This window comes from Neopsephotus bourkii, unplaced genomic scaffold, assembly GCF_033783945.1.
Source record: "Neopsephotus bourkii isolate Nb327-2 ecotype Australia unplaced genomic scaffold, CSIRO-AGI_Nbou_v1 NB_860, whole genome shotgun sequence".
NCBI classification, from domain to species: domain Eukaryota; kingdom Metazoa; phylum Chordata; class Aves; order Psittaciformes; family Psittacidae; genus Neopsephotus; species Neopsephotus bourkii.
In genome coordinates this window covers 197,623-222,346 of record NW_026901356.1, presented here as the reverse complement: position 1 = coordinate 222,346, position 24,724 = coordinate 197,623, and the positions used below count along the sequence as shown (strand labels likewise).

At 38.0% G+C, this 24,724-nt stretch overlaps 1 protein-coding gene across 5 annotated transcripts in view; it reads right to left on the bottom strand.

Annotated features, from left to right (window-relative positions):
• ANO3 (anoctamin 3) overlaps positions 1 to 24,724 on the bottom strand; it is a 207,369-nt gene that overhangs the window by 51,083 nt on the left and 131,562 nt on the right. For 4 of the 5 annotated variants that reach the window (XM_061356554.1, XM_061356557.1, XM_061356558.1 and 1 more), the window contains exons 4-7: positions 23,560 to 23,696; positions 9,588 to 9,740; positions 7,756 to 7,856; positions 3,027 to 3,071 (exon numbers count right to left, since the gene is read on the bottom strand). In XM_061356554.1, coding sequence (XP_061212538.1) covers positions 3,027 to 3,071; positions 7,756 to 7,856; positions 9,588 to 9,740; positions 23,560 to 23,696 — 436 coding nt within the window. The remainder of the gene's footprint in view (positions 1 to 3,026; positions 3,072 to 7,755; positions 7,857 to 9,587; positions 9,741 to 23,559; positions 23,697 to 24,724) is intronic. The other variant, XM_061356556.1, reaches the window with a different exon arrangement.

Below are 24,724 nucleotides of genomic sequence, written 5' to 3'. Positions count from 1 at the left end.
TAAGAGTTAAAAGCTGAACTGGTCTGGTGAAGTCACTCATGAAGTCAGGACTTCATGCAGTGAGATCAAAAATGTCTGAGTGGCACACTGCTGTAAAGATATGAACTACTACTTCAGATATGCTCCTACTGAAACCACTCCAGCAGGCACTACTGCAACTTTATGCACATTGGACTAGGGGATGCTGTTCTGAAACACGTATACATATTATTATTTGATATAAAATATAACATTTTATGAAGATGCCTGTAATTTCAGTTTTGCTTAACTTCCATCCTCGACTATGCAGTTCTTTTACATGGTTAGCTGTTCTTTTTTGCAGAACTAGTTAGTCCAAAAATCCTTGCCGACTACATTTACTCTGCAGACTGCAATGCAAAGAAACACAGTATAGATGAGTTTGGAATTATCTGATCAGACTCATGGAATAAGATACTGGAATTAAGCAACTGACACTGGTCATGTTAGGTATTTTTGACAGCAATCCCCACCCAGTAGTTTGGTCAGTGTTTGTGCCTCTCCAGACCCATCAACCATATGCCACCAAATGACACAGCCGTGGCATGTTTCCTTCTTTTGTATTAGGGAACATGTTACAGTTGATGGATTCAACATACGGACACAATCACCACCAAAAAAAGAAAAAAAAAAAGGAGGTATTTTTTCAATGGAATGATATTAACAATTTCCCTTCAGTGTGCAGATTAAAATCCAAAAGGTTTCAAAAAGTCCTTGTACAAAGCAAAATTATTGCAGCTCAGCTGCTCAACAAAAATCAGTTTTGGTTCTCTAACCTTAGAAGTATTAATTTATTTCAACATTTCAGTGGGTGGAGTGAATCTGCATACTAAGGCAACTCTTTTCATGTTGTTTTTCTCAATGTCATTCTTTACCAACAGTGAAATTGGTGTGTCTGATATTGTGAATACAAGATCAATTCATTAAGAATATTCAGTCTTAAATATGAGCGTTCAGGAAACTTTTGATACTTGCATACCCCACTTCTAGCAACTCACCTTCCTTTGAAAAGATTTGTGAAGGCTTTCCAAATATTGCTATTAATAAGTATGATAAAATTATTTCTATAGTGTGGACCTTTGAATAGAATTCAGGCTTCACAGGGTGAAGTACAATGTTAAGGGTTTTTTTTTAAGGTACATAAATGAAGAAATCAAGAGATATTACATAGATATCACATATAAGGAAGGTGGTATATCTGTAAGCATTCCATTAACCTCTTCCTTAATTCATGCTCCTAAATCTTCTGTGGAAGTTTTAAAGAACATTTAAGATCATATAACCACATCAATAAATTGAGGGAAGTGTACATGTTGCAGAAGGGTCTTATATGCTAGTACTACCTCACATTACATTATAGAAAATCTGTAGCCTTAACATTTTACCTTTGATATACAAAGATTGGCTCTTGCAAATTCCACAGAAATATTAGTAAGAGATTTAATGAGTTACAGAGAAGACTTAAGCTGGAAAAGTTGTAAGATGAAAAGAAACAACAGTATTATAGAATGGTTTGGGATGGAATGGATCTTAAAGATCATCTAGTTCAAGATATGTACGTCACCAATTTTAGCATTAGCTTTCATTTTTAGAAGTAGCTTCTTTATTTTTTTTCCACACTATTGCTTTGTGCACTGTATTACAGAAATTGACAGAAAAAGTATTCAGAAAAATATTCACCAAATTCTCACAAAGTAAATCACAAGTAAAAGTATTTGTCTCAAATGAAAAAAGTCAATCTGGCATGAAAACTGTTTATTACTTAGTTCACAGGTACCATGCAACTTCAGTTGCATGCTTCAGGCATCTGTCCTTCCATAATAAGGAAAATAAATTTATTTAATATCTAGGACTCACCAGATGGATTACAGACAAAATGAGACAATTTTGCAGCAAAGCTTGTTGATTTTGCCCTTGCATTACAAAGCACATCACTTACATTTTTTATAATGCACACTAAAATGGAGCAAGCATGTAGATGACTGGGAAGAGTAAAAAACGCAGTTGTAAATTTAAGTTATAGATTGTTTTATTTCAATATATTTTATCTGCTTATGCATTTAAAGTTCTGTCACTGTACCGTTCAACGGTGCTTCATCTGTTTCTGTTATATAAAAACATGATCATCTTGCTGATCAGGCTGCAAACTGATATCATGAGACTATTTAAATTTTTCCTAAGAAATAATGAGAGATCTTCATCATCTAAAGTAACAACAGGAGAACAAAATCAACTGTAACCGCAGCTCAAGATCCATTTGAGAAAACCCATGACAAAAAAATTTCAGATTTCCCTCATGTAAAAATTTTCCTATCTTTTCCATAGGCAATTAGGATTTACAAGACATCATTATGCCTGGCTAGAGCAACAGGGAGTGATTACAGCTCCCAGTGCGCCCTGTCTTTATTCCCCAGCTCCCTTAGACTCTTTTGCATGCTGCTGTGGCCCCTTGTTCCTGTCTGACAAAAGCAGCAACAGCAGTAGTCATGGGTGAGGTCTGCATGTCTGTGTCTCAGAGTTAAACAGCTTTCCCTGCAGTTATTCTGACAGCTATCAAACCTAAATTCAACACAGGCTCTTGTGTGGTGTTGATTTAGTCCATATCACCAGGACGCACATGAGGTGTGCGTTTGCATGTATAAGAAAATAGCTGAATACCAGAATCTGAGACATACCCTCAAATGGATCTTTGATGCCAAAGAAATATGCCTCGGTAAAGCAGACAGAACTGCAGAGAGAGCTCTGGCATTAAATCTTTCCTGCCAGGATAAGGCCAATTTTTTTCTGGCATAAATATTTTTGCATTTCTAAAATGAGACCTGGCAAAGATTTGAAGTACTGCAACTTGTTACACATGAATATTGTAACACTGTGAGCTAACATATTTTGAGTTTTCAAGAAAATAATTGAATTTTCCAAGTTTCCTCAATAAATTTGCAACTGCGAATGGATTTTCTTTAGCAGGGTGACTATCTGGTAAAATTAGAAGCTACACATCACCCACCAACCTGCCCATCGTTTTGCTCCTCCAGTCAGTGTAATAACATTTTTTCCTGAAAGAACAGCAAAAATCAGCTGAGAATAATCAAGTAGGAGGCAGTTGCAAAGCACATACATATTATAAAAGCACAATGGACATTTTAAAACATGCATTTTCATAGGCAGAAAACCAGAAAACACTTACAAATGCAGCTGGAATAGAAAAGTTATTAAAATGCTGTAATTTCACATACTTTCAAGTTTGAAATTTGAGTCAAAATTAAAATTTATATTTGTAGCTAATAACAATAATAGCTTGTAGTTAATAGCAGTAATAGCTAATCAACAATTCCTTCATCAGACAAGGTTCAGTGGTGTCATGCTATGTATTCATTTCATGTGGTCTTTCTTAGCCTTTACTTCAGAAAACTCATTTTAGGAGAATCACCAGGGCTCCCATACTACTAAATGCTTTATGCACTTTATGCATTAAATACTGTAAGCACTTAACGTCATGATATGCTCTCTTCATTCGTTGAAGTGCTCTACCATCGCCTTGCCTTGACATTTTGCATCCAGCTGAAGAACAATACACAGCCCTAAAAATGTAAGGGTACTAACTGCAACAAACAACTTTCATGTTAACAGTTCTTTCCACCCTTCAGTGCTCATAGACACTTAGAGGAAGACAACCAGAAATCCCCTCTAAAGCCTTATGAGAACAGTTACTTTGAAACTGTACAAATAAGTATTTTCTGCAACGTTAATATTTTGCATATCTATTTTGAGGCTTTCAGCTTTTCTTTTTGGCCTACACCTACCATTTCATGGCACATTTAAACCACACAAAGGCATTGATTTTGCAGATTCCTTGGGTTATCCATATATTTCCCATTATTCTCATCTGGGGACAGTGAAGCTCAGCATCAGGGACTGTGCTCCTCACTCATTTCATCTTCTACTTAAAATTTGCCTCAATGCTTTCCAATTCTGCAAGGTTTGCCTTTATAAGAGGAATCAAAAATTTGGCTACATGATTATAAGAGTTTAACATTATTTCAATTGATATTTTACCCCCCCCCCTCTATTCTAACACATAAAAATGGTAGTTTCACTCTGAATACTTCTCCATCACTTCTTAGCCTAGAACTACTCATAATTAACAAGATCTGCAACTGCCCATCTGGGCAGTATTTGAATCATTGAATTTGAATCACTTCACATTACTTACATTAAAGTAACAATGAACTGAATACATTGAAAAGAGTAAGATGGAAACGTGGCTTGAAAAAATAAGCAGCCATTGGAAAACTATGTATCTACCAATGTGCACAGTGATGGCAGCCTGGCACTTGGTACTACTAGGCAGAATGGTAAAACAAAGCAGTGAAGAATCATGAAAGGATTCTCAGACACTACATTTTTTAACAAAACCTCGTTCTCTTTAATTGGCCTTCGCTGTCTTGCACAGATGGGAGTCCAGCTAAGCTACAGATACGACTTATTTATTCTTTACACACAGCAATAATATGCCACAAGATACCTATAGACACAGATTTGAGTTCTTGAGCTCCAGAAACAGATGTTTTATTTCTACTGACAGACCGTATACTTAAAAAAGCTACAAATTGTTTTAAAAAAAGTACAATTCAGTCATGACCTAACCTTGTTGCTAACATAAGACCTGTTTGAAACCATATACAACACAACAGTGATTAGCACAGACAAGTCTTTCAGAATGTGAGCAAGATTTCCTTTTGCAACTGAAACACCAAGATTCCATCTGTGTTATATACATGATGTATACTTTGTATCTGCCAACACATATTCAGTATGATGCCATACTAAAACAGTTCTGGGATATTGGGTGGTCCCTCATGTCAGTAAAAGCATTTTTTACTTTTCAGCAATGAAAAGAAATACTTCTTACCCTGTGTAATAATTGTCTTGGTTTTGTTTAGATTCCTGGATTAAGCAAAATGAACGTAAAAAGTACATGGTTAATTCTTATGGCATTAGTCATATATGGTACCAAAATATATTTTTAGTGACCATACCTAAAAGCCAAAATTTTGCAGCGCTCTGCAAGAGAGCAAGGGTATACTGTGTTGAAGTAATGCAGGGAGGGTTTGCTCTTTGGCAGCCAGAAACCACTGATAGATCAGATGAAGGCTAAGAGAAATAATCTATTCTTAGAATCACAGAATATCTCCAGTTGGAAAGGACCTATAAGGATCACTGAGTTGAACTCCCTGCTCCTCACAGTGAGGGAACCACTCTAGTTCATTGTAATTGTGAGAGAACTGTATGATTTGAGCTTCATCTATGCATTGAATGAAGAAAGTAGTTGCTTCAGGAAAACAATATATGCCACTCAGTTAAGAAAGGTTTGATTAAAATAAGCAGGCTCAAGACTTAAACAAAAGTGCTTTGACAGAACATGTCATTGAATTACAAAGTGTGTGGTCACAGGATGTTGTTACAGAAGTTTAAATTACTATTTCTGCATCCATGAAAAGCCACCAGTGGCTAATATAGACATGAAGACATGAATTCTGCCTCAGAAAGTCTGTAAACCACAGCCTTCTGGAACGAGAGAAGGCACCATGATACAATGCCCTATATTTGCTCGGCTTCTGTACTGGACACTTCAGACAGGCTGCTGGCAGAGCCAAACAAACCTTAGCTATTCTGCTACATCTACTATGTGGTCACAATAAAAATGTATTTAATTTTATTTTTTTAGAAGTATGGAAATTAAATTAATACACTGTTTGAAATATTCTCACTAGTTTTAGATTGCATTTTCATTAAAATTCCTATTAAAAACTTTGAAAGGACAAAATAAATGATCAGTTTACTATTTCTCACAGTTCTATGATGGTGGTAGACGTGGAGAGTGGGCTTTTTTCTTACCAAATTACTGTGTTTCATTCTACAGCAAAACTGCCAACAAGATGAAACAGAAGAATTTATGATTTCATCTACTTTTAGTGTAATGAACAACGCTGGATAAAAGGAAGATTAAGCAACGGCCCAGAAACAAAGAAACAGGGATCAGACACTTGGGGAAAAAATGCCCAGATAATTTATTTATATCTCAGTTAATAACAATAAACAAACATAACTTCAAATGCCTTCCAAATGAAGCAGCACTTCAAATCTTAGCCCTTCTTTTCCTGAAGAGCACTACTGAACTATGAAGTTACTAGAAAGATGAAGAATTCAAACCAAATCATTGCTAAATCCTAACTTAATTTTGTGACTTCATGTATCAGAAGGATGAAGGAAGTATTTTTTAATTGGAATTTCGACTGTTTATGTATGTGTACACAGAGGCAAATACTTCTATATTTAAAATGTTGACAAGTATTTTTCAAACTAGAGAAGCTCAAATGCACAAAGAAGATGACTTAAGAAAACACCTTTTTTATGGGAAGGACTTTGAAGGCTTAGTGGGATTAGTGGAAACTCAGTATGGAACTGGGTATTTGAAGCAAGTTTTGAGCGAAAGATGCTTCATGATGACTCCAGTTTAGGAGCAATACAAGAGAGTCATACTGTGATAGCTGATAAAAGCAGGGACATGAAGGATAAAGCACTTGGCAATTCAAGTAAGAAAGAAGTGCTCTAAGGGTATTTTCTGTTGAGTCACAGAGCTTCAGCATCTAGTTACCACTTTTAACTCCTGAGGAGATTTACAGCACACTACATGCTCTTCTGTCTCTGGAAGAACATTATTAATAAATTTGAAAAGGCATGTTTTCTCCTTTAAAAACTCCTGTATTGTTGCAAAAAGTATTAACTGTGTCCTAAATAGAAACACTGGAACTGAAAGGTTTAGGTTGGAAAGGACCTTAAAGACCAGCTAGTTCCAACCTCCTGCTATGGGCAGGGATGCCTTCCACTAGATCAGGTTCCTCCAAGTCCTGTCTAACCTGGCCTTGAACATTGCCAGGGATGGGGCAGCCACAGCTTCTCTGGGCAGCCTGTGCCAGAGCCTCACCACCCTCACAGGGAAGAATTTCTCCCTAATTTCAAATATAAATTTCCCCTCTGTCAGTTTAAAGCCATTACCCCTTATCCTGCCACTACACATTCTTGTAAAAAGTCTCTCTCCAGATTTTTTGTAGGCCCCCTTTAGGTATTGGAAGGCTGCTATAAGCTCTCTCTAGAGCCTTCTCCATGCTGAATGAGCACAGCTCTTTCAGCCCGTCTACAAATCAATAACAAATATTTATTGTAAAAACATATGATAGAATTTGTTTAGAATACAGACAAGGAAGTCAATTCGTTTCATTATTCTGCCACAGGAAAGCTACAGAACTGAGAAATAAAGATATCTAATTTTATTCAAAGTATGCAAATATATGTTATATTGGAGACACATGAGACACCAGCTATTTCTGTCATTTCACTTGCTTCTAGGTAAGACTTCAGAAATACCCTAAAATCATTGAGAATACCTGAGCTCAGACCTCTCCAAAGCCTTAAAATAAGTGAACCACTAACAGTATTTTCTAAAGACATATGGTCAATATGATTTGGCAGGTAAGTCTGAAAACAAGTACCACAGGTAAACGTGAAAAGAACAGTGCTTATGATTTGTTTCTCCTCTCCCTTGCCACCACACTAAATTACATATAAGCATGCCTGGCCGCGACGTAACAAAAGACTGCATTTTAGCCTTACGAAAAGTAATGAACTTTTAGTACTAAGCACTAAATTACAAGTTTCTAAAAAGAGTTTCCACAGTACCTGAAAGGCATCCTGATGTTCATTCTTTCCGCATATTTGCACAATGTCTCCCATGGACAGTGAATTTTAACAAACATGATATCACTGTTTGTAACAGCTGGCTGTAAAGAGTGGTAGCAAACAAATACATGTTAACAATTCAAACCTCTATGGCATTCACCTTTCTAAAACCATTCCTCAGGGTCAAATTCTGCATTTAGGCCTTCAAGTGACTATGCAAGTCTGAAAACACTGTAAGTGCTCTCAGCTAGACAAAGGACAATTATTAACTTCTTTGTTTCCTTTCCAAACCCGTAATAGGAGTAAGCTAGTAATCCTCTAGGCGAATCTTTGGTCCCAAACACAGCAGAAGTTGAGAAAAGCTGAATGAAGCATTTTTGGACATGCAGTAAATGAATTTACTTTAAATCCCCTCCAAATCATCTTAGATGAGCAGCTTGAAGACTATTTCATGTGTCTCCCATGTAAGGAGAAGAGTGCTCAGCTGCTGGAGATGTACAAACAGCTGGGAGAAGGCTGAAGATCCTGCTCTGCCAAATGGCAGCTCCAGGGGACGGTTAAATAATTACAGTATCTGCGATGAAATTATAAATGTGATCTCTGTATGAATTACTATTTTTTTTTGTAAAATCTCAAGGAATACTCCGTACAAATGTTTTCAATTGATGACTTATTTATACATAAAACAAGTTTCAGCATTTCAGATTATCTTTCCTTATGAACACTTCAGTTCCACACCCTTCTCCCAAGACATATTTGCTTGAGCTTTATAAGTAAATACTTCTGTACAGCCAAGTCTGATTATATCCTCCCAAAAACTTAAGGGATGCAAGGTTTGGTAAGTAAAGGTAAAGCAGAATTTAGTTAAAGGATTAGTAAAATCTTTATTGTTCACAATTCTAACTACACAGTTCCAGAAAGTCATACGGCAGTTCAATAATACTACTTCTAGGATTTTATTTTTCTTAAATAATGTGGATAAATAAATACTACTGGAAGACAATTTAAACCACCTGATATCTAGAATTATGATCTCAAACTTCTTGTTTTCTGAAGTGTCAACTGACATCAGTTGAGATTGGGATTTTTATTGAAATTTGAACAAAACCAGGTATTTTTACAACTAGACTGTAAGAATCTTTAAAAGCCTCAAAACAAAATTTTAACCCACTCTCAGGTTAGATTTTTATGACTATTTAACATGCATTGTCAGCTACAGCTTGCAAAGACTACAAACTGGTTAAAACCTTTAACACAGAACATATAAGGTGATTCCATTGAGTTGAAATGTATAAATCGGGATAAAAGACACAGGCACTATAGGAGCTTACTTCAAGACAGACTAAATATGTACCTGTTTTGTAAGTAACTGGTAAAAGCAAAAACTCAAGGCTGTTTTCCTGGCTCTGTTTTCCTTCATTTTTATGTTATTATTATTTGTCATTATTAGGAACTGATTAACTTGACACTGACAATCTTAACCCCTTGAAAACCAGAGACATTTAGTCCTTCATGCATTCTGCTTGAAGACATAGAGGTTATATATTAAAGCAATAACATGAATTACTGAAGCTTCTTCTGGTCTGCTACCATAAGGAGCTGGAAGTTTTCACTCTACTACACTACACCCGTATGGAGACTATGTGTGTGTTTGTACAAGCATGCATCTCCAAAACATGTTAAACGTTAGTAGTAATTTAGTAATATCAAACAAATGGTAGGAACAGCCTGACTGGAAAGGCTTTTAAGATTTTCAAGAATCTTTTATAAATTCAGTTAAGTATGACAATACTATAAAAGGGGTTTTATGCCACATAAGCTACAAGACTTACCTCTCGTTCTAACATCAACCCTTCTGCTCTCAAATTCTTTTCAAATGTGCTTCTTTTTTCTACCTGTGGACTTGACTTCTTGTACACCAAGATGTAATCAATGCGCTTTTTTCCGTCTTTGAAGAAGAGCCCAGATGATGCCATGGCATCAGCCTGGAGAAAAGAGAACAAGAAAACCCCACCAAATATGGCACCTGTGAAAATGAAAAGCCCCATCACGAACTGCACGTAACACAGCATTTCCTAAAGCATAGAAAAGTCCATGCATCTCCAGGATGAATATGTAAAGAAGTAACAAGAACAGGCAGTTCATATGCATCTTTTGCTCAGGATTTCGAAATACTTACAATGAAATGAAATAAAATAGCTCCACAGGACCCATATTCTACCCATGTCTTTCAGCTGAACAAAACCCTTAAAATTATTATGTATATTAAGATATGAACTTACATTAATCCTTACTTTCCAGCAGCAATTGCTGGAAAAAAAATAAAGACAAGGAAATGAAACCAAATTTCCAGCTTTGTACCTGGCCAAATTTTACAGAACAAACATACTTGTATTTTCTCCAAAAGAGAAATAAATCTAAAAAACTTAAAAAGATATGCTACTGATTGGAATGTTTTCCTGCATATTCTAGCTGAAGAACTTTTCAATGCCATGTTAGCAATATTTAAATTTTATCTCATTCCTTCCCACCATGCTTGCAAACAAAAGGGATTCTCTGACCTTGATATGGAAAACTCTGCTTTATATGCTGCTGCTGTAAGCTATGTTTGCATTCTGTCTTTTGCATGATTCAGAATAGACAGCGACTGTATCAACTGGTGTCAGACTGTGAGGATTTGAAAACTGAAAAGGTAAACTGAGAAACTGTCGTCATCTTCTGGAGATTGCAGCACTCATTTTAACACAAACTGCACAGAACAAGTACATTAGTTTGAAGTAAGATACATTACAACTCTATATACAGGACCAGAAGTCTATGACTATTGCGTCTTTTAGCAGATAAGATGCTAGCCTTTGAAATCCATCCTATTTGGATTATTGCCTCATCCCTGGCAGTGTTCAAGGCCAGGCTGGATGGGACTTTGAGCAACCTGGTCTAATGGAAGGTGTTCCTGCCCGTGGTAGGGGGTTGGAAGTAAATGAATTTTAAGGTCCCTTCCAACCCAAAACAGTCTGTGATTCTATGATTCTATTAGATAAGAAATTTATAATACTCAGAGTTATATCCTATAGTTACACTCTCTATTGATAAATAGAACCAAGTGTTAGAGCATGGTATCAGCAGTGTAAATACTGGATACCAGTTCACTTGTTTCTATGTTAAAAGTTTTTCTTACTCCCACATACCTCACTGCCACCTTTCTACATACTTAGTGCTTCTGAGAACTCCTCAGTCTGCAACAACTAGTTTTCTAACAAGATTCTTCCTCTTTCTCTGCTTTCTTAACTTCTAAAGCAAAAGCAAAGGAAAAGTCATTCTCAGCTACTGTTGCATCATAGCTGGGAACATTATTTAAATAGATTAAGCTTCGATTTAGAATCATAAAATTGTTTAGGTTGGAAAAGACCTTTAGGTTCATCAAATCCAACCATTAACCTAACACAGCCAAGCCCAACAGGAAACTATGTCCCTAAGTGCCACATCTACATGTCTTAAAAGCCTCCAGCAATTATGATTTTGCTACTTCCCCGGGCAGCCTGTCCCAGTGCTTGACAACCCTTTCAGTGAAGAGATTTTTCCTAGTATCCAGTCTAAACCTCTCCTGGTTGAACTTGAGGCCATTACCTCTTGCCCTGTCACTTGTTACTTGGGAGAAGAAACCAACACCCACCTCAATACAACCTCCTTTTATGTAGTTGTAAAGAGTGACAAAGTCCCACCCCCGAGCCTTCACTTCTTCAGACTAAGCCCCCTCAGTTCCCTCACACTTGTGCTCCAGACCCTTCACCAACTCCACTGCCCTTCTCTGGACCCACTGCAGCACCTCAATGTCTCTCTTATAGTGAGAGGCCCCAAACTAAACAGAGGATTCAAGATCGCGGTCTCTCCAGTACTGAGCACAGGGGGGAGGACAATCACTGCCCTGGTCCTGCTGGCCACAGTAGTGCTGGTACAGGCTAGGATGCTGTTGGCCTTCTTGGCCGCCCATGCACACTGCTGACTCACATTCAGCCAGCTGTTGACCAGTGCTCCCAGGTCCTTTTCCACCGGGCAGTTTTACAGCCATTTAAGTACAGTTAAGCTTATTTTCTCTTCAGCAGCTGGTGATGTAATCAATTGCCTGCTTTTCCAGACAACACTTTTCAAAATTAATCATAAAAGCCTTCTGTTACCTGCTCCAAGATACACTCCTGCTTGTATATGTTATTAACAAGCTTATGAATACAAAATGGTGCCAGAAGTCTCAAGTTTGTCAGGGCAGGGAAGACAAGATGTCCAATGTAACAAAGAGAAACAATATGGAAACTGGAAAACAATTAGTAGAAATGGACAGTCATAGGAAGAATGATCTTCCAATCATAAATTATTTTTGAAGTTTGTTGAGAATAGGAAATACCCTTTTGTTTGGCTTTTGACTTCAGATTTTCCTTTTTTTATTCCCATGAGAAATTAAGTATAAAAGGGAAAATACTTTATTAATATACCAATAAAACAATTTTTGAAGACTAGAATACCACATACTCTATTGTATTTTTATGCATTCTTCTACTTTGATTTATCCCAACATATTCAGATAAATGGTATCTGAAGTCCAAATTAAGGTAGTCAAGATGGCTAAGCAAGATTATTAGTGCACAGAATACAGGGTTTGTCACCCCTTCTAAGAATTCTAGACTTAGACAGTAATAAATTTTTATTATTTTTAAATGCTACAAACATAATTATCTAAAGATACAAGATGCAGAGATTTGAAGGTGAGGTAGTGGACTCAGGTTTTGAATATGAAAATTTTTAAATACCCAAACATTTTTCAGGTTTAAGACACAAGCAAGAAATCTTCAGCAATGAAAAATTCCTGCACAAATACTTCAGAAAAGCGGACAAGAGCTGCTTTTGTGCTCCATGAAGCAGGTAAAATGAGACAGAAAAGCTTGGACAAATTTCTCTCAAAAGGAGAGACCTGAAACTTCTGTTATACAATTTCTGCTCATGCAAGTTCTGCACAGACATTGTACAAATTAAATCTAACTTTCTGTAATAAACTTTTGCCTTTCTTTGGATTATTACTTCTGGCCTTTCTTTCATCATTTCTAAATCATTTTCTTCAGTCTTGGAAAAACATGTTTTCTTTCTCAGATTAACAACAGTCTGCAAATATGCCTCAGATTCATCTGCCCCAAACAGAATTCTTTGAGAGCAATGTTCAATAAATAATGAGCTGCACTGACGGCAGAGAGAAGAGTTTCATCTGTTCATCGCAGAGCACTTTCAGAGTACACTGCCACCAGCTAAGAAGTGCGATAGTGAAGCCAATCACCACAACTGTGCAGGGAACCTGATCTTTATCGATTTCAGGACTGATTTGCTTCAACTCTATTGGCACCACTAGTCTCACTTTAATGCAATTCTCAAGCAATACTGTCCACTTATATTAACAGGAATATCAGGAAAAGAATTTAGCTAGTAATTTAGGTGTTTTTTTTTTTTCAGTTGATGTGAAGGAGCTCTATAAAGTATACCGAGAACAGGGAGAAGTAATTTCAATTAAATGTGAGTCAAGGTATATTGGCTATCATCTACACCTACAAAAGGGAATCAGTCTCTTAGTACAAAGGCCGTCAAGGCAAAGCACACTCAATATTTATGTGCTCTTTTGGACCAGTAAATCTCCAATTCATATGTCGTACAAGAAGATTTTCCTTGGACTGAGCCAACATCAAGGGATTTTTTTCAAGAAACTATTTTTCAGATTCTAATTAATAACCAATGGGCTATTTACAAAGTGGGACCAGCTGTTTTACAGGCTCTTTCCCCAATTAATTTAAATAGCCAGGTTAATAAATGGTTAAAAGGGTGGTGTCACAGTCAGGGGTTTGGGTGTCTTGAACATGGGACCCAAGTTTGTAGGCCAGGTCTAGCGGGGGCTGGTGGAGCTGGTGCATTTTGGTAGGAGACTTGCCAGACTGGTCAAGGATGCTTTAAACTAGATGTGTTGGGGAAGGGGGGCATCATTCCATCCCAACACACCCAGTCAGTTGCCAGCACCTATAATAAATGCTCGGAGCAATGCAGAGATATTCCAGCTGTTCCAGCCAATGAGCCGGCTTCATTTGGAACTCGGCTCAGATGCCTCTATACAAATGCCCGTAGCATGGGGAGCAAGCAAGAGGAATTAGAGATATGTGCTTGTCTACAGGGGTATGATATTATAGGCATCACAGAAACATGGTGGGATGGCTCCTAGGACTGGAGTGTTGGAATGGAAGGTTACAGACTCTTTAGAAAAGACAGGCCTGGCAGGCAGGGAGCGGGAGCTGCCCTTTATGTTAGGGATAGGCTGGAGAGTATGGAACTCTGTCTGGGGACTGGTGAGCAGTTAACAGAGAGCTTGTGGGTCAGGGTCAAAGGGAAAACAGCAATGGGAGACATTACTGTGGGGATATGTTATAGACCGCCTGATCAAGAGGAATCTGTGAATGAAGCACTCTATAGGCAGATAGGAAAAGCCTCACGCTCACAGGCCCTCGTTCTCATGGGTGACTTCAACCACCCTGACATCTGTTGGAATGATGGTACAGCCCGGCACAAGCAATCCAGGAGGTTCCTGGATTGTGTGGAAGACAACTTCCTTCTGCAAGTAATAGAGGAGCCGACAAGGAGAGGTGCCATGCTTGACCTCGTGCGCACCAACAGGGAAGGGCTCATTGGAAATGTGGCACTCCGGGGCAGCCTTGGATGCAGCGACCACGAGATGGATGAATTTGAGATCCTCAGGACAGTGAGAAGAGCGTGTAGCAAGCTCACTGCCCTAGATTTCAAAAGAGCAGACTTTGGCCTCTTCAGGAACCTGCCTAGTAAGGTCCCATGGGATATAGCCCTAGAGGGCAGGGGGGCTCAAGACTCTTAGTTGGTCTTGAAGGATCACTTGCTACAAGCTCAGGGGTGTTGCATCCCAACTAGAAGGAAGTGCAGCAGGAGGGCCAGGAGCCCTCCTTGGATGGATAAGGAGCTCCTGAGGAAACTTCAAAGGAAAAAAGAGTCTTATAGAAAGTGGAAGCAAGGACAGGCAGCCTGGGAAGAGTACAGGGATGTTGTCCGGGAAGCTAGGGACCAGGTTAGGAAAGCTAAGGCCCAGTTAGAATTAAACTTGGCTAGGGATATTAAGGATAACAGGAAGGGATTCTACAGGTACATAGCAAATAAAAAACAGATTAGGGAGAACGTAGGCCCCCTCAGGAAGCTCTCGGGTGAACTAGCTACACAGGATTTGGAGAAGGCTGAGGTTCTGAATGACTTCTTTGCCTTGGTCTTCTCTAGCAAAGGCCACACCACCCAAGTCTTGGAAGGCAGATGCAGGGACTGTGAGAATGAAGACCTTGGGCCCACTGTAGGAGAGGAACTGGTTCGAGACCATCTTAAAAATCTGAATGTGCACAAGTCTATGGGTTGTGATGAAATCCATCCGCGGGTCCTGAAGGCAAATGAAGTTGCTAAGCTGCTGTCCATCATATTTGAAAAATCATGGCAGTCAGGTGAAGTTCCCGACGATTGGAAAAAGGGAAATATAACCCCCAGTTTCAAGAAGGGGAAAATGGATGACCCGGTGAATTACAGTGCACTCAGTCTCACCTCTGTGCCTGACAAAATCTTGGAGCAGATTCTCCTGGAAAGCATGCTAAGGCACATGAAAAACAATAAGGTGCTTGTTGACAGCCAGCCTGACCAATCTGGTGGTCTTTTATGATGGGGCTACAGAACTGATGGACAGGGGTAGAGCAGTTGATGTCATCTACCTGGACTTGTGTAAAGCGTTTGACACTGTCCCACACGACATTCTTGTCTCTAAATTGGAGAGACATTAATTTGATGGATGGACCACTTGGTGGATAAAGAACTGGCTGGATGGCCACACAGAAGAGCTGTGGTCAATGGCTCAATGTCCAGCTGGAGACCAGTAACGACTGTTGTCCTTTAGGGATCGGTGTTGGGACCGGTCTTGTTTAACATGTTCGTTGCTGACATGGACAGCAGGATTGAGTGTGCCCTCAGCAGGTTTGCCGATGACACGAAGCTGTGTAGTTCGTTTGATACGCTGGAGGGAAGGAATGCCATCCAGAGGGACCTTGACATGCTTGTGAGGTGGGCTGATGCCAACCTCATGAAGTTTAACCATGCCAAGTGCAAGGTCCTACACCTGGGTTGGAGCAATCCCAGGCACACCTACAGGCTGGGCAGAGAAGAGATTCAGAGCAGCCCTGCGGAGGAAAGACTTGGGGGTGCTGGTCGATGAGAAAATGAACATGAGCCAGCTTCAGTGTGCACTTGCAGCCCAGAAAGTCAACCGTATCCTGGGCTGCATCAAAAAGAGTGTGACTAGCAGGTCGAAGGAGGTGATCCTGCCCCTTTATTCTGCTCTCGTGAGACCTCACTTGGGGTATTGTGTACAGTTCTGGTGTCCTCAACATAAAAAGGACACGGATCTGTTGGAACAAGTTCAGAGGAGGGCCACGAGAATGATCAGGGGACTGGAGCACCTCCCATACGAAGATAGGCTGAGAAAGTTGGGGCTGTTCAGCCTGGAGAAGAGAAGGCTGTCTGGAGACCTCATAGCAGCCTTCCAGTATCTGAAGGGGGCCTATAGGTATGCTGGGGATGGACTCTTCATTAGGGACTGTAATGATAGGACAAGGGGTAACGGGTTCAAACTTAAACAGGGGAAGTTTAGATTGGATATTAGGAGGAAATTCTTTCCTGTTAGGGTGGTGAGGCACTGGAATAGGTTGCCCAAGGAGGTTGTGAATGCTCCATCCCTGGCAGTGTTCAAGGCCAGGCTGGACAAGGCCTTGGGTGATATGGTTTAGAGCGAGGTGTCCCTGCCCATGGCAGGGGGGTTGGAACTTGATGATCTTAAAGTCCTTTTCAAACCTAACTATTCTACGATTCTATGAATTCACAGAAATTATAACTATTTAAACTCTACTGACTTCAGTCTACTAATTAAATTTTTACCAATTTTTCACTACATACATAGAAACAAATATTCTAGAAGAGTGTGTTGGAACCATTCCGAAAGTAATAAGCAAGTTTTAGATTCATATAAGAGTAAATGACATAGTATGCACTGTAACACAATATACCATAACTCCTTTCCTCCATCCTGTGGTTCATGTAGGGATAGGAAATTCTTCCTCTCTATCCCTTTCCCAAGCTCAGCTACTGTGTTTTCAAGCTTTATCTGCCATATGCAACTACATTTCCATAAATACTTGTATTGGGTTTATGTGGCAAGGTTTTGGTAGCACGGGGACTACAGGGATGGCTTCTGATGCTATACGACACCCGAAGCTTCTCCTGTCTTTGACGAAACCAATGCCAGATGGCTCCAAGATGGACCTGCAGCTGGTGAAGACAGCCCATCAGTGATGGTGATAGCACCTCTGGGATTTAAGAAGGGGAAAAAGTTGCTGCGTGACAGCAATTGCAGCTAGAGACAGGAGTTTGAAGTCAAGGACTATTATTCACCTAATAAAAAGATGTAAGGAAGTTTTACATTAATATAAACATATAGAAAACATCAACTCACAGCCAAAATCAACAATGGAAGTATTCACTTACGTGTCAACTGATAAAGTACACAATAATTAAGCTGCCACAGCATTATGTGTTTGGTTTGCCTCTACACTAGACAGGATGAAGTTCAACTTTCCTCTCTATGATGGTGTGATTTAGATTGCAAAATTGCATACAGGAAAGTAAATATACCAGCAGACTGGTATCTGAGATCCAAAACATGGATGTGCACAGCTGGGCCTTGGAATTCTTCTCTCCCCAGCATCATTTTATTTCATTGCAGTGGTGCTTAGAACACAATTAATTTCCTCCCTAAGACAGCCTGAAACTTCTGACAGCTAAATGGGCTAGAGAAAAATAATTTTGATAATAATGAAGAAACATGCTATATAGAGACTCACTCACATGTCTTGGTTTGTTTGTTTGTTTGTTGTGGTCAAGGAAAATCAGCTTGGAATGGAGGAGTAAGAGGAGAAGAATGAAGCTTTCACTGTAGAACGCAATGATTACCAGAAGTGGGTCAAGGAAAAGCAGTTTTCTGTAACTCTTCTTATCTTGGTTTTTAAGAGGTAACAGTGGAAGGGTTTAGTGCTATTAAATCACATCTAAGACAGAAGTAGCCATGGAAACAATTTAAGGACCTAGGGCAAGAATTTCGACAGAGGTAGTTTGATGTGTGAAATTCGTCATTGTAGTAATTACCTAAAACTGCAATATCTACATGAATAGCTTTCCTGTTTTCAGTAGAATGGTTATTTCTCACAAAAAAACCCAACTGTCTTCCAATATAATTTAGTGTTCTTAGAAGCTCATAAGATGCTATTAAGTAGAGGAACTACTGATTCATGGAAACCACCTCCTTTATTTTCATTACTAATTCTCCCTAATACTGTTACCGTGAACTTTACATTGTCGTCTTCAGTAATATTCACCCTGAAGGATGACCCCATTTCAGTGGCTAGTGTCTACAGTCAGAGCTTACGACTCAACTCTTCCCTTAAGTTATTTTCTGGAAATAAATACATCTCTAATACTAATTTTAACAGGCTTATTTCCATGAACAAAGTCAGATATCTAATTAATGCTTGCTTTGTTTCAAAATGTTTAAAAATCAAACCTACAACACTAAAAAATTTACAGGCTTCTTAAGTTACACGGAATTAGCTGTGAAAATATTTTAAAAGATATTAAAACAGCACTAGGTATTTTTTACATTTTAGAAATCATACTCCGATTAAGACTACCCTGAGATGTACTTGATGAGAAGTTTCCTAAGCACCCAACTAAGTTGGCAATCATCTTGTGTTTGAAGGGGTTTGGAATGGATAAGCCAGAAATACATTTATTATATTCACCCTTTCAATTTCCTAATTCCAAAGATATAGATTGATTGATTTGAAGTTGCCATTGTTTGGATTTTGGGTTGTTTCATTTTGTTTTGTTTTGCCCATGAGCATAACAACCTCGGAAAGAAAATCGGGGACATATTTGCATATGCAAAGGTATCCAAACTAACTTGGGCATCAAAGACAACAAAGACTGGTAAATATGACAGGCTGCTATAGTTACCCACGCTAATGTACTTCAGTACACTGCACTGTGCAGAACCTAGCTATTTTCTGAGCACAAAGGAAGACTTCCAGAAACATCTGACTGTAATAACAAAATAATTAGCATTTAGTTTAGCTTCTTCACAGAGGGCATCTTATTCATTTTTGTTCTGTTCAGCCCTACAGAGTAAGCATGAAAAATCCATTTCTATATAATACAGAAAGTATATTTTGCTTCAGGAAAGTAATAGTTTTAGGTGATCTTATGCAAAATTTTGAGCATAAGTCTGTTCTGTGTTACTGTATGAAGAAGCAGCAATGGAGGATGTTTGGAGACAGGAGGAGGCTTCTCATTTCTAATACTTAACCACTTCTATTTGCTCTGTAAGTCCAATAGGGAGGCCTTAATAAGAAGCATACTGACATGGCCACTGAACATTTTTCTTTACATGTTTATTTTTAAAAGCTTTCATCATTATGATAAAATTACTCACTACTTCCCCTGCATCTCCCGAGGTTTTAATGTCAGGGTTGGTTTTTTGTTTGTTTTTTATTTTCTTTTAAACAAAATCTCACAGTTAATGAGAGCCATGCACTAAAAGCATAAACATGAAGTTACCTTTTTTGCACTTTACCATGTCATTCTATTCTGGTACAATGATTTCATCTGTTAGCATTCCTTTTGAATTTTATTTTTTTCTGTGATATTAGACTGCATTTGTGGACTACTCCTTACCTATCAGGCTCCCTTTGCTATTCTCTTTTCCAGTACACTGCTGTCAGCTCACAACATCTTGTTCTTATATACACACTAAAACATTCTTTTTGCCAAACCCTCTTTTTCAGCATGTACGCCTGACTTCCACCGAAAGCAGAAGCAGGATTGTGAGTGAAATAATATATGAGAAACTATTGATAAATTGTCAGGATTAGAATATACAGCACAAATCTGTGCAACTCTGAAAGTTATGGACTTAAAGAGGAAAAAATGAAACCAGAAAATAATTCCTGTAAATGTGTGGAAGATAAGATAAAATGTTAAGACTGAAGAATGCTTTTACTCTACAGATATTACATTTAATTTATTATATTTTTCAAAACTACCATAACATTCTGTAAGCAAAAGATTCATTTTGCAGGAGAGAGAGGCATATGTCCAAAATCACAAAGAATCTAATAAAATGCCTAACCAATGTATTTCACATTTTCATAGGCAGATTTATTCTTTGATAATCACTGCAATAATCTACTCCAAACATTCTGAGTTTTGCTTAAAAAATAATGAATTTTTAGCACCATGTCCAGCTCATTAGATACAATTCTCCATATGCTTTGGCCAATTGCTTTTATAAGATGTTCATTAAAATTCCTTAGAGTTAAAGAACATTTCCAGAGATTGAAAGAGAAAAATCATTTCAGACCCTATCCAACACCAAGCTAGTCCAGATACAAAAGGCAGTATACTAGGCTGCTATTTAGGCAGTTTCCTTATAGTTCCTGAACCCCTAGTGATAACATGTGAACTTTGTTCCAAATATTTCCTTTACCTCACCAGACAGCAAAACACATTACCAAGATAAAAAATTAAATGGATAAAAAGAAATCATCAGTGAGAGTAACAATAATGAAGCTGATGAAAGGAAATGGAAGTGTAATTTCTCAAATATTCATATCTTGCTGCTATACGTGTGACAGTAATTGGTACAGAAAAGAATTCATTGCTACTGACTTCACAGCTTCTCTGTACAAATGTTGCCTCCCATCCAAGTGATAGAGTCTATTTAAGCCTGCTTTCCTCTATTAGTGAAACTAGAATATTTCAAACATCAACTTTCCAGTCAGGAACCTTCTCATTCCTACATTTCCCTTGCAATAGCAGATATTACTCATTCGATACTTTGCTGAGTAGCCACTTGTTGGCATCATTACTCTGTGCGAGATCCCCCTGGCACAAATACATACATGAAATTATACTTTCTACACAATCTCAACAGCAGTTGGTGACGAAAAGATATCTGAGATGGATAACAAAGACAGTTTTTTCATGGGTCTGAACTCACAATTTTCCATTATGAGCTCTGTTGATTCTTAAATGATACTCGCTAACACTAACCATAAAGGAAGCCAGAAAAGCACGTAACTGTCAAGATGAATGTTGACCTCCAGATGCTATCTCAAAAGTATCTGAAATTTCTAAAGCTTTAAAACTGCAGCAATACAAACCAGACTTATGGAAAGAGACACTTTATGTGTGCCATCTGAATTCTTGGTCAGACTGAGAAGACTTTTTTATTGCAATAGATCAGTTTCTTTTCCAAATATATGAGACTACTTACCAGCTGTAAATCTGTAGAGCAGTCTTCTGTGATTTCAACAGTCTCAAAAAGAATTAGATGCCTGCTTCTGCTAGTTTTATATCCATTTTGGGAAGATGTTTCCCTTAGACATCTTACACTAAGTGCCACAAAGACTTGTACAATAATCCAAAGGCAAAATAGTAACCTTCTTTTCTAGCACAAAACTAATCTAAATCCCCTCTGCCTTTTCCCAGTGGAGGCGTAAAAACAGTAAATAGGAGTAGAAATCTGCTTTGTTCCCTTAAGTGCTGGTGTTGGCTCAGGTAGAGTTAATTTTCTTCATAGCAGCTGGGATGGGGCTATGGTTTGGATTTCTGCTGAAAACAGTGTTAATAATTCAGGGATGTTTTCATTCCTGCTGAGCAGCGCTTACATGGAGCCAAAGCCTTCTCTACCTCTTGCACCACCACACCAGTGAAGAGACTGGGGTTGCACAAGGAGCTGTCAATGCTAAAAGCTAGACATGGCTTCAGGAGACTGGTTTTAAACTCTGAAGTACTTTGCTCAGTATGTCAGGGCAGGAGATTGAACCATAAAAAGCACATTTTTGTTTAAACTTTATACAAATACAAGGCTCCTCTTTAAACTTTGAAAGAAAGTTGGCTTAGTTGCTGCTTATAAACTTTGTATCAGTCCTGAATGCAAGGCTTGGAGAAAACACAGTTAGTGGTCATCTTATACAAAACTACAAAAAATACTTTGCTTTAGCACAAGGAAATGTCTGTCACTATACAGAAATTATCTGTTACTAGATTTTATCTGTAGCGGCCTTCCCTGCTATTAAAAATATTTAATGCTCTGTAACAGTCTAAACACTGCAGATTTTGCATTGTTTTTTCTGTTGTTTGGGCCACATATAACATAAAAGGCTTTGTCTAATTAATCAACAAAATCAAATAAGAACTTCCATTCTTATTTTGGTCTTTATTCAGGTAACCTTGCAGAAAAAGACAAAAACAAAAAGATAGATCTGTGACCACAAAAACTGTTATTGCAGTGGTTTAGGTTAAGTATCCCTGCCCATGGTAAGCAGCTGGAACTAGATGATCTTTTAAGGTCTCTTCCAATCCAAACCATTCTATGATACTATGATAACCTTTTTCTGTCACTACTGAAGTTGTATTTTCATGTCCCAGATTTCCGATCTGTAAAAACCATTACCTATAAACCTATCTAAAAGTTATTAGATAGATATTAAAAAAAGTTTTTCTAAAACTACCCCATGAAATGGAATCTGGGAGATCACATCAATGCACCTGTATATAGGAGTCCCTGTAGGAATGGTGACAATGAACAAGCATTACAACAGTTACATGACTCTCGTGAAAAGTGCATTCAACACTCAAGTCACAAACTGCAAGAGGCATAACAGATGACAGAGCTGTATAATGGCCCACTGAAGCCTATATTGTATGTAAAGCACAGAATCTTAAAGCAATTTAAGAATTTATGGATTTGTAGTGTGGGATTATTCATGTCTTTATATAATAAACATCAGAGAATCACTGGTAAAAAATGGGCTGCTGAATAACACTATTTCCAGTGCGTGAAGAATTAAAATATTCAGGATTTCCTGAGGTTAGTCTGTTCGCCACACATTTACAAGCAATTATGCTTAATGGAAAGGACAATTAAGGGTCTCCCAGAGCAGAACAGTAACAAAAAATACATGTTTTGAAATGAAAATCCATCCTAATTCTTTGGCATTATAGTGGACAAACTGCCGTAGGAAATGCACTGTGATGAATACTGTGATTAGGTAACTACTAAGCAAGATAACATGTCAGTTTCACTGGGGAAGATGGCTTTTCTAGTGCATTAGTTGGGGGTCCCAAAAATACTCTTACATTCTCCTGTACACAAGTGGATTTTATCTTTCACTCGCTGTGAAAGACATCATTTGGATTTTGGTTACATGGAGAATCCTACCCTTTAGATTATTCACTACATGAACATAGTTTTTCTAAACTCTCATTATTTCTTGCGGCTTCCCAGCTGACATGAATTTCACACCATGCTGGGAAACCTAGGTCTTAAATCCTGGGCAGTACAAATTTTTTGAAAAAAGTCCACTGCCTTTTAGCTTTAGTTTAGTTGATAGAAATCATTAGAACCCTAGATTCTATATAATTTTGGTCACTTTTGGTACAGAGAATTCCATTCACTGATTCTGCAGGTCAAACTATAATATTCCTATATTGTTTCTTTAACAGGAGATGCCTATTTAAGATGCAATTTACCTAATCCCTTGAAAACTATATCTTAAAAATATTTAAGCACATTCTGGTAATTGATACGATTTAATAAAGGTTTGTGTCTGTTACCTTTAAAGACGATTTGGTCCGAGTTTCTGTTTTCTGCCTGGTAAGCTTGTTTTGAAGAAGTAATGACTGATCTGTACGAGCATCATAATTTCCATGTTCTGAATCATCTGTGTATGTGTCTTTTTCCTTTCCTATGCCTGAAGAAAAAACAAAAGAAAACAGTGGACTCATTTTAGGTTACAGAAGAGAGAAACTAACGGCATTGTTAGAGCCAGAGTTGAATATTCATTTTAGTTATCCAAATTTTAATAACTTTTAGTCTACCCCTTCTTGCAAAAGTTTTTTTACTTGAAATGTCATCATCTCTGTCTTAAGCTAGAAGTGACTTCTCTTTTTAGTAGAAGGCCTATAGAAACATTTCTATTACCATACAAATTGAAAAAGCCCACAACATTCTTCACAGCACCTAAAAAACAACCCTAACACAATATAAAGCAAATATTCAAACGTTTTTGTGCTTGACTTAGACTTGTCCAGACTCAGAACATGTTGTCAAATAGGAAGGTGCATCTTGCAGACCTGAGTAACCTCCCATGCTTTAAATTTAAACAAGCAATCAAAATGCCTGATGGGCCTACACTCATGCTGCTCATACTTGGACACAGTATTTGAAAATTTGCATATTAAGGTGACCACTCGAGAACATATTTTAAGAGGTGTCCCTATCAGTGATAGAAGACAGTTAACACCATGAAGAAAGTGTTTACATTGGATTTTTAATTGCTCAACAAAAGTTTCTATTGAAACTTGAGTACCCAAAGAGAGCTGCAGATGACTGAGGACCATCCTCAAAGCTTACAAAGATTCACTCTCACTGACTAAATTTCCACCTGAATCACCACTGCAGGCAAGTTAGAAGGACATAAGTCTCTGAGTCACTCTACAGCCTCTTTCAGAAGGGAGACATTTTTCAGATATGTAATTTCCTTGCACATTCTCCATCAAAAAATTATGACAATACTTACCATACATACCCAGCAGGGGTAAAATGAGGGGTAATGTCTATGCAGCATTTGACCATGTAAGTTATAATGAATGTTGGAAAATGGTTAGTCTTGAAAAAATATTTTAAAGATGAAAAAGATGGAATAATTATTCCCACACAATTATATCTTGGACAAGTTGAAAATAAATATTCAGACAAAAAAGTTATCCACAAATACTG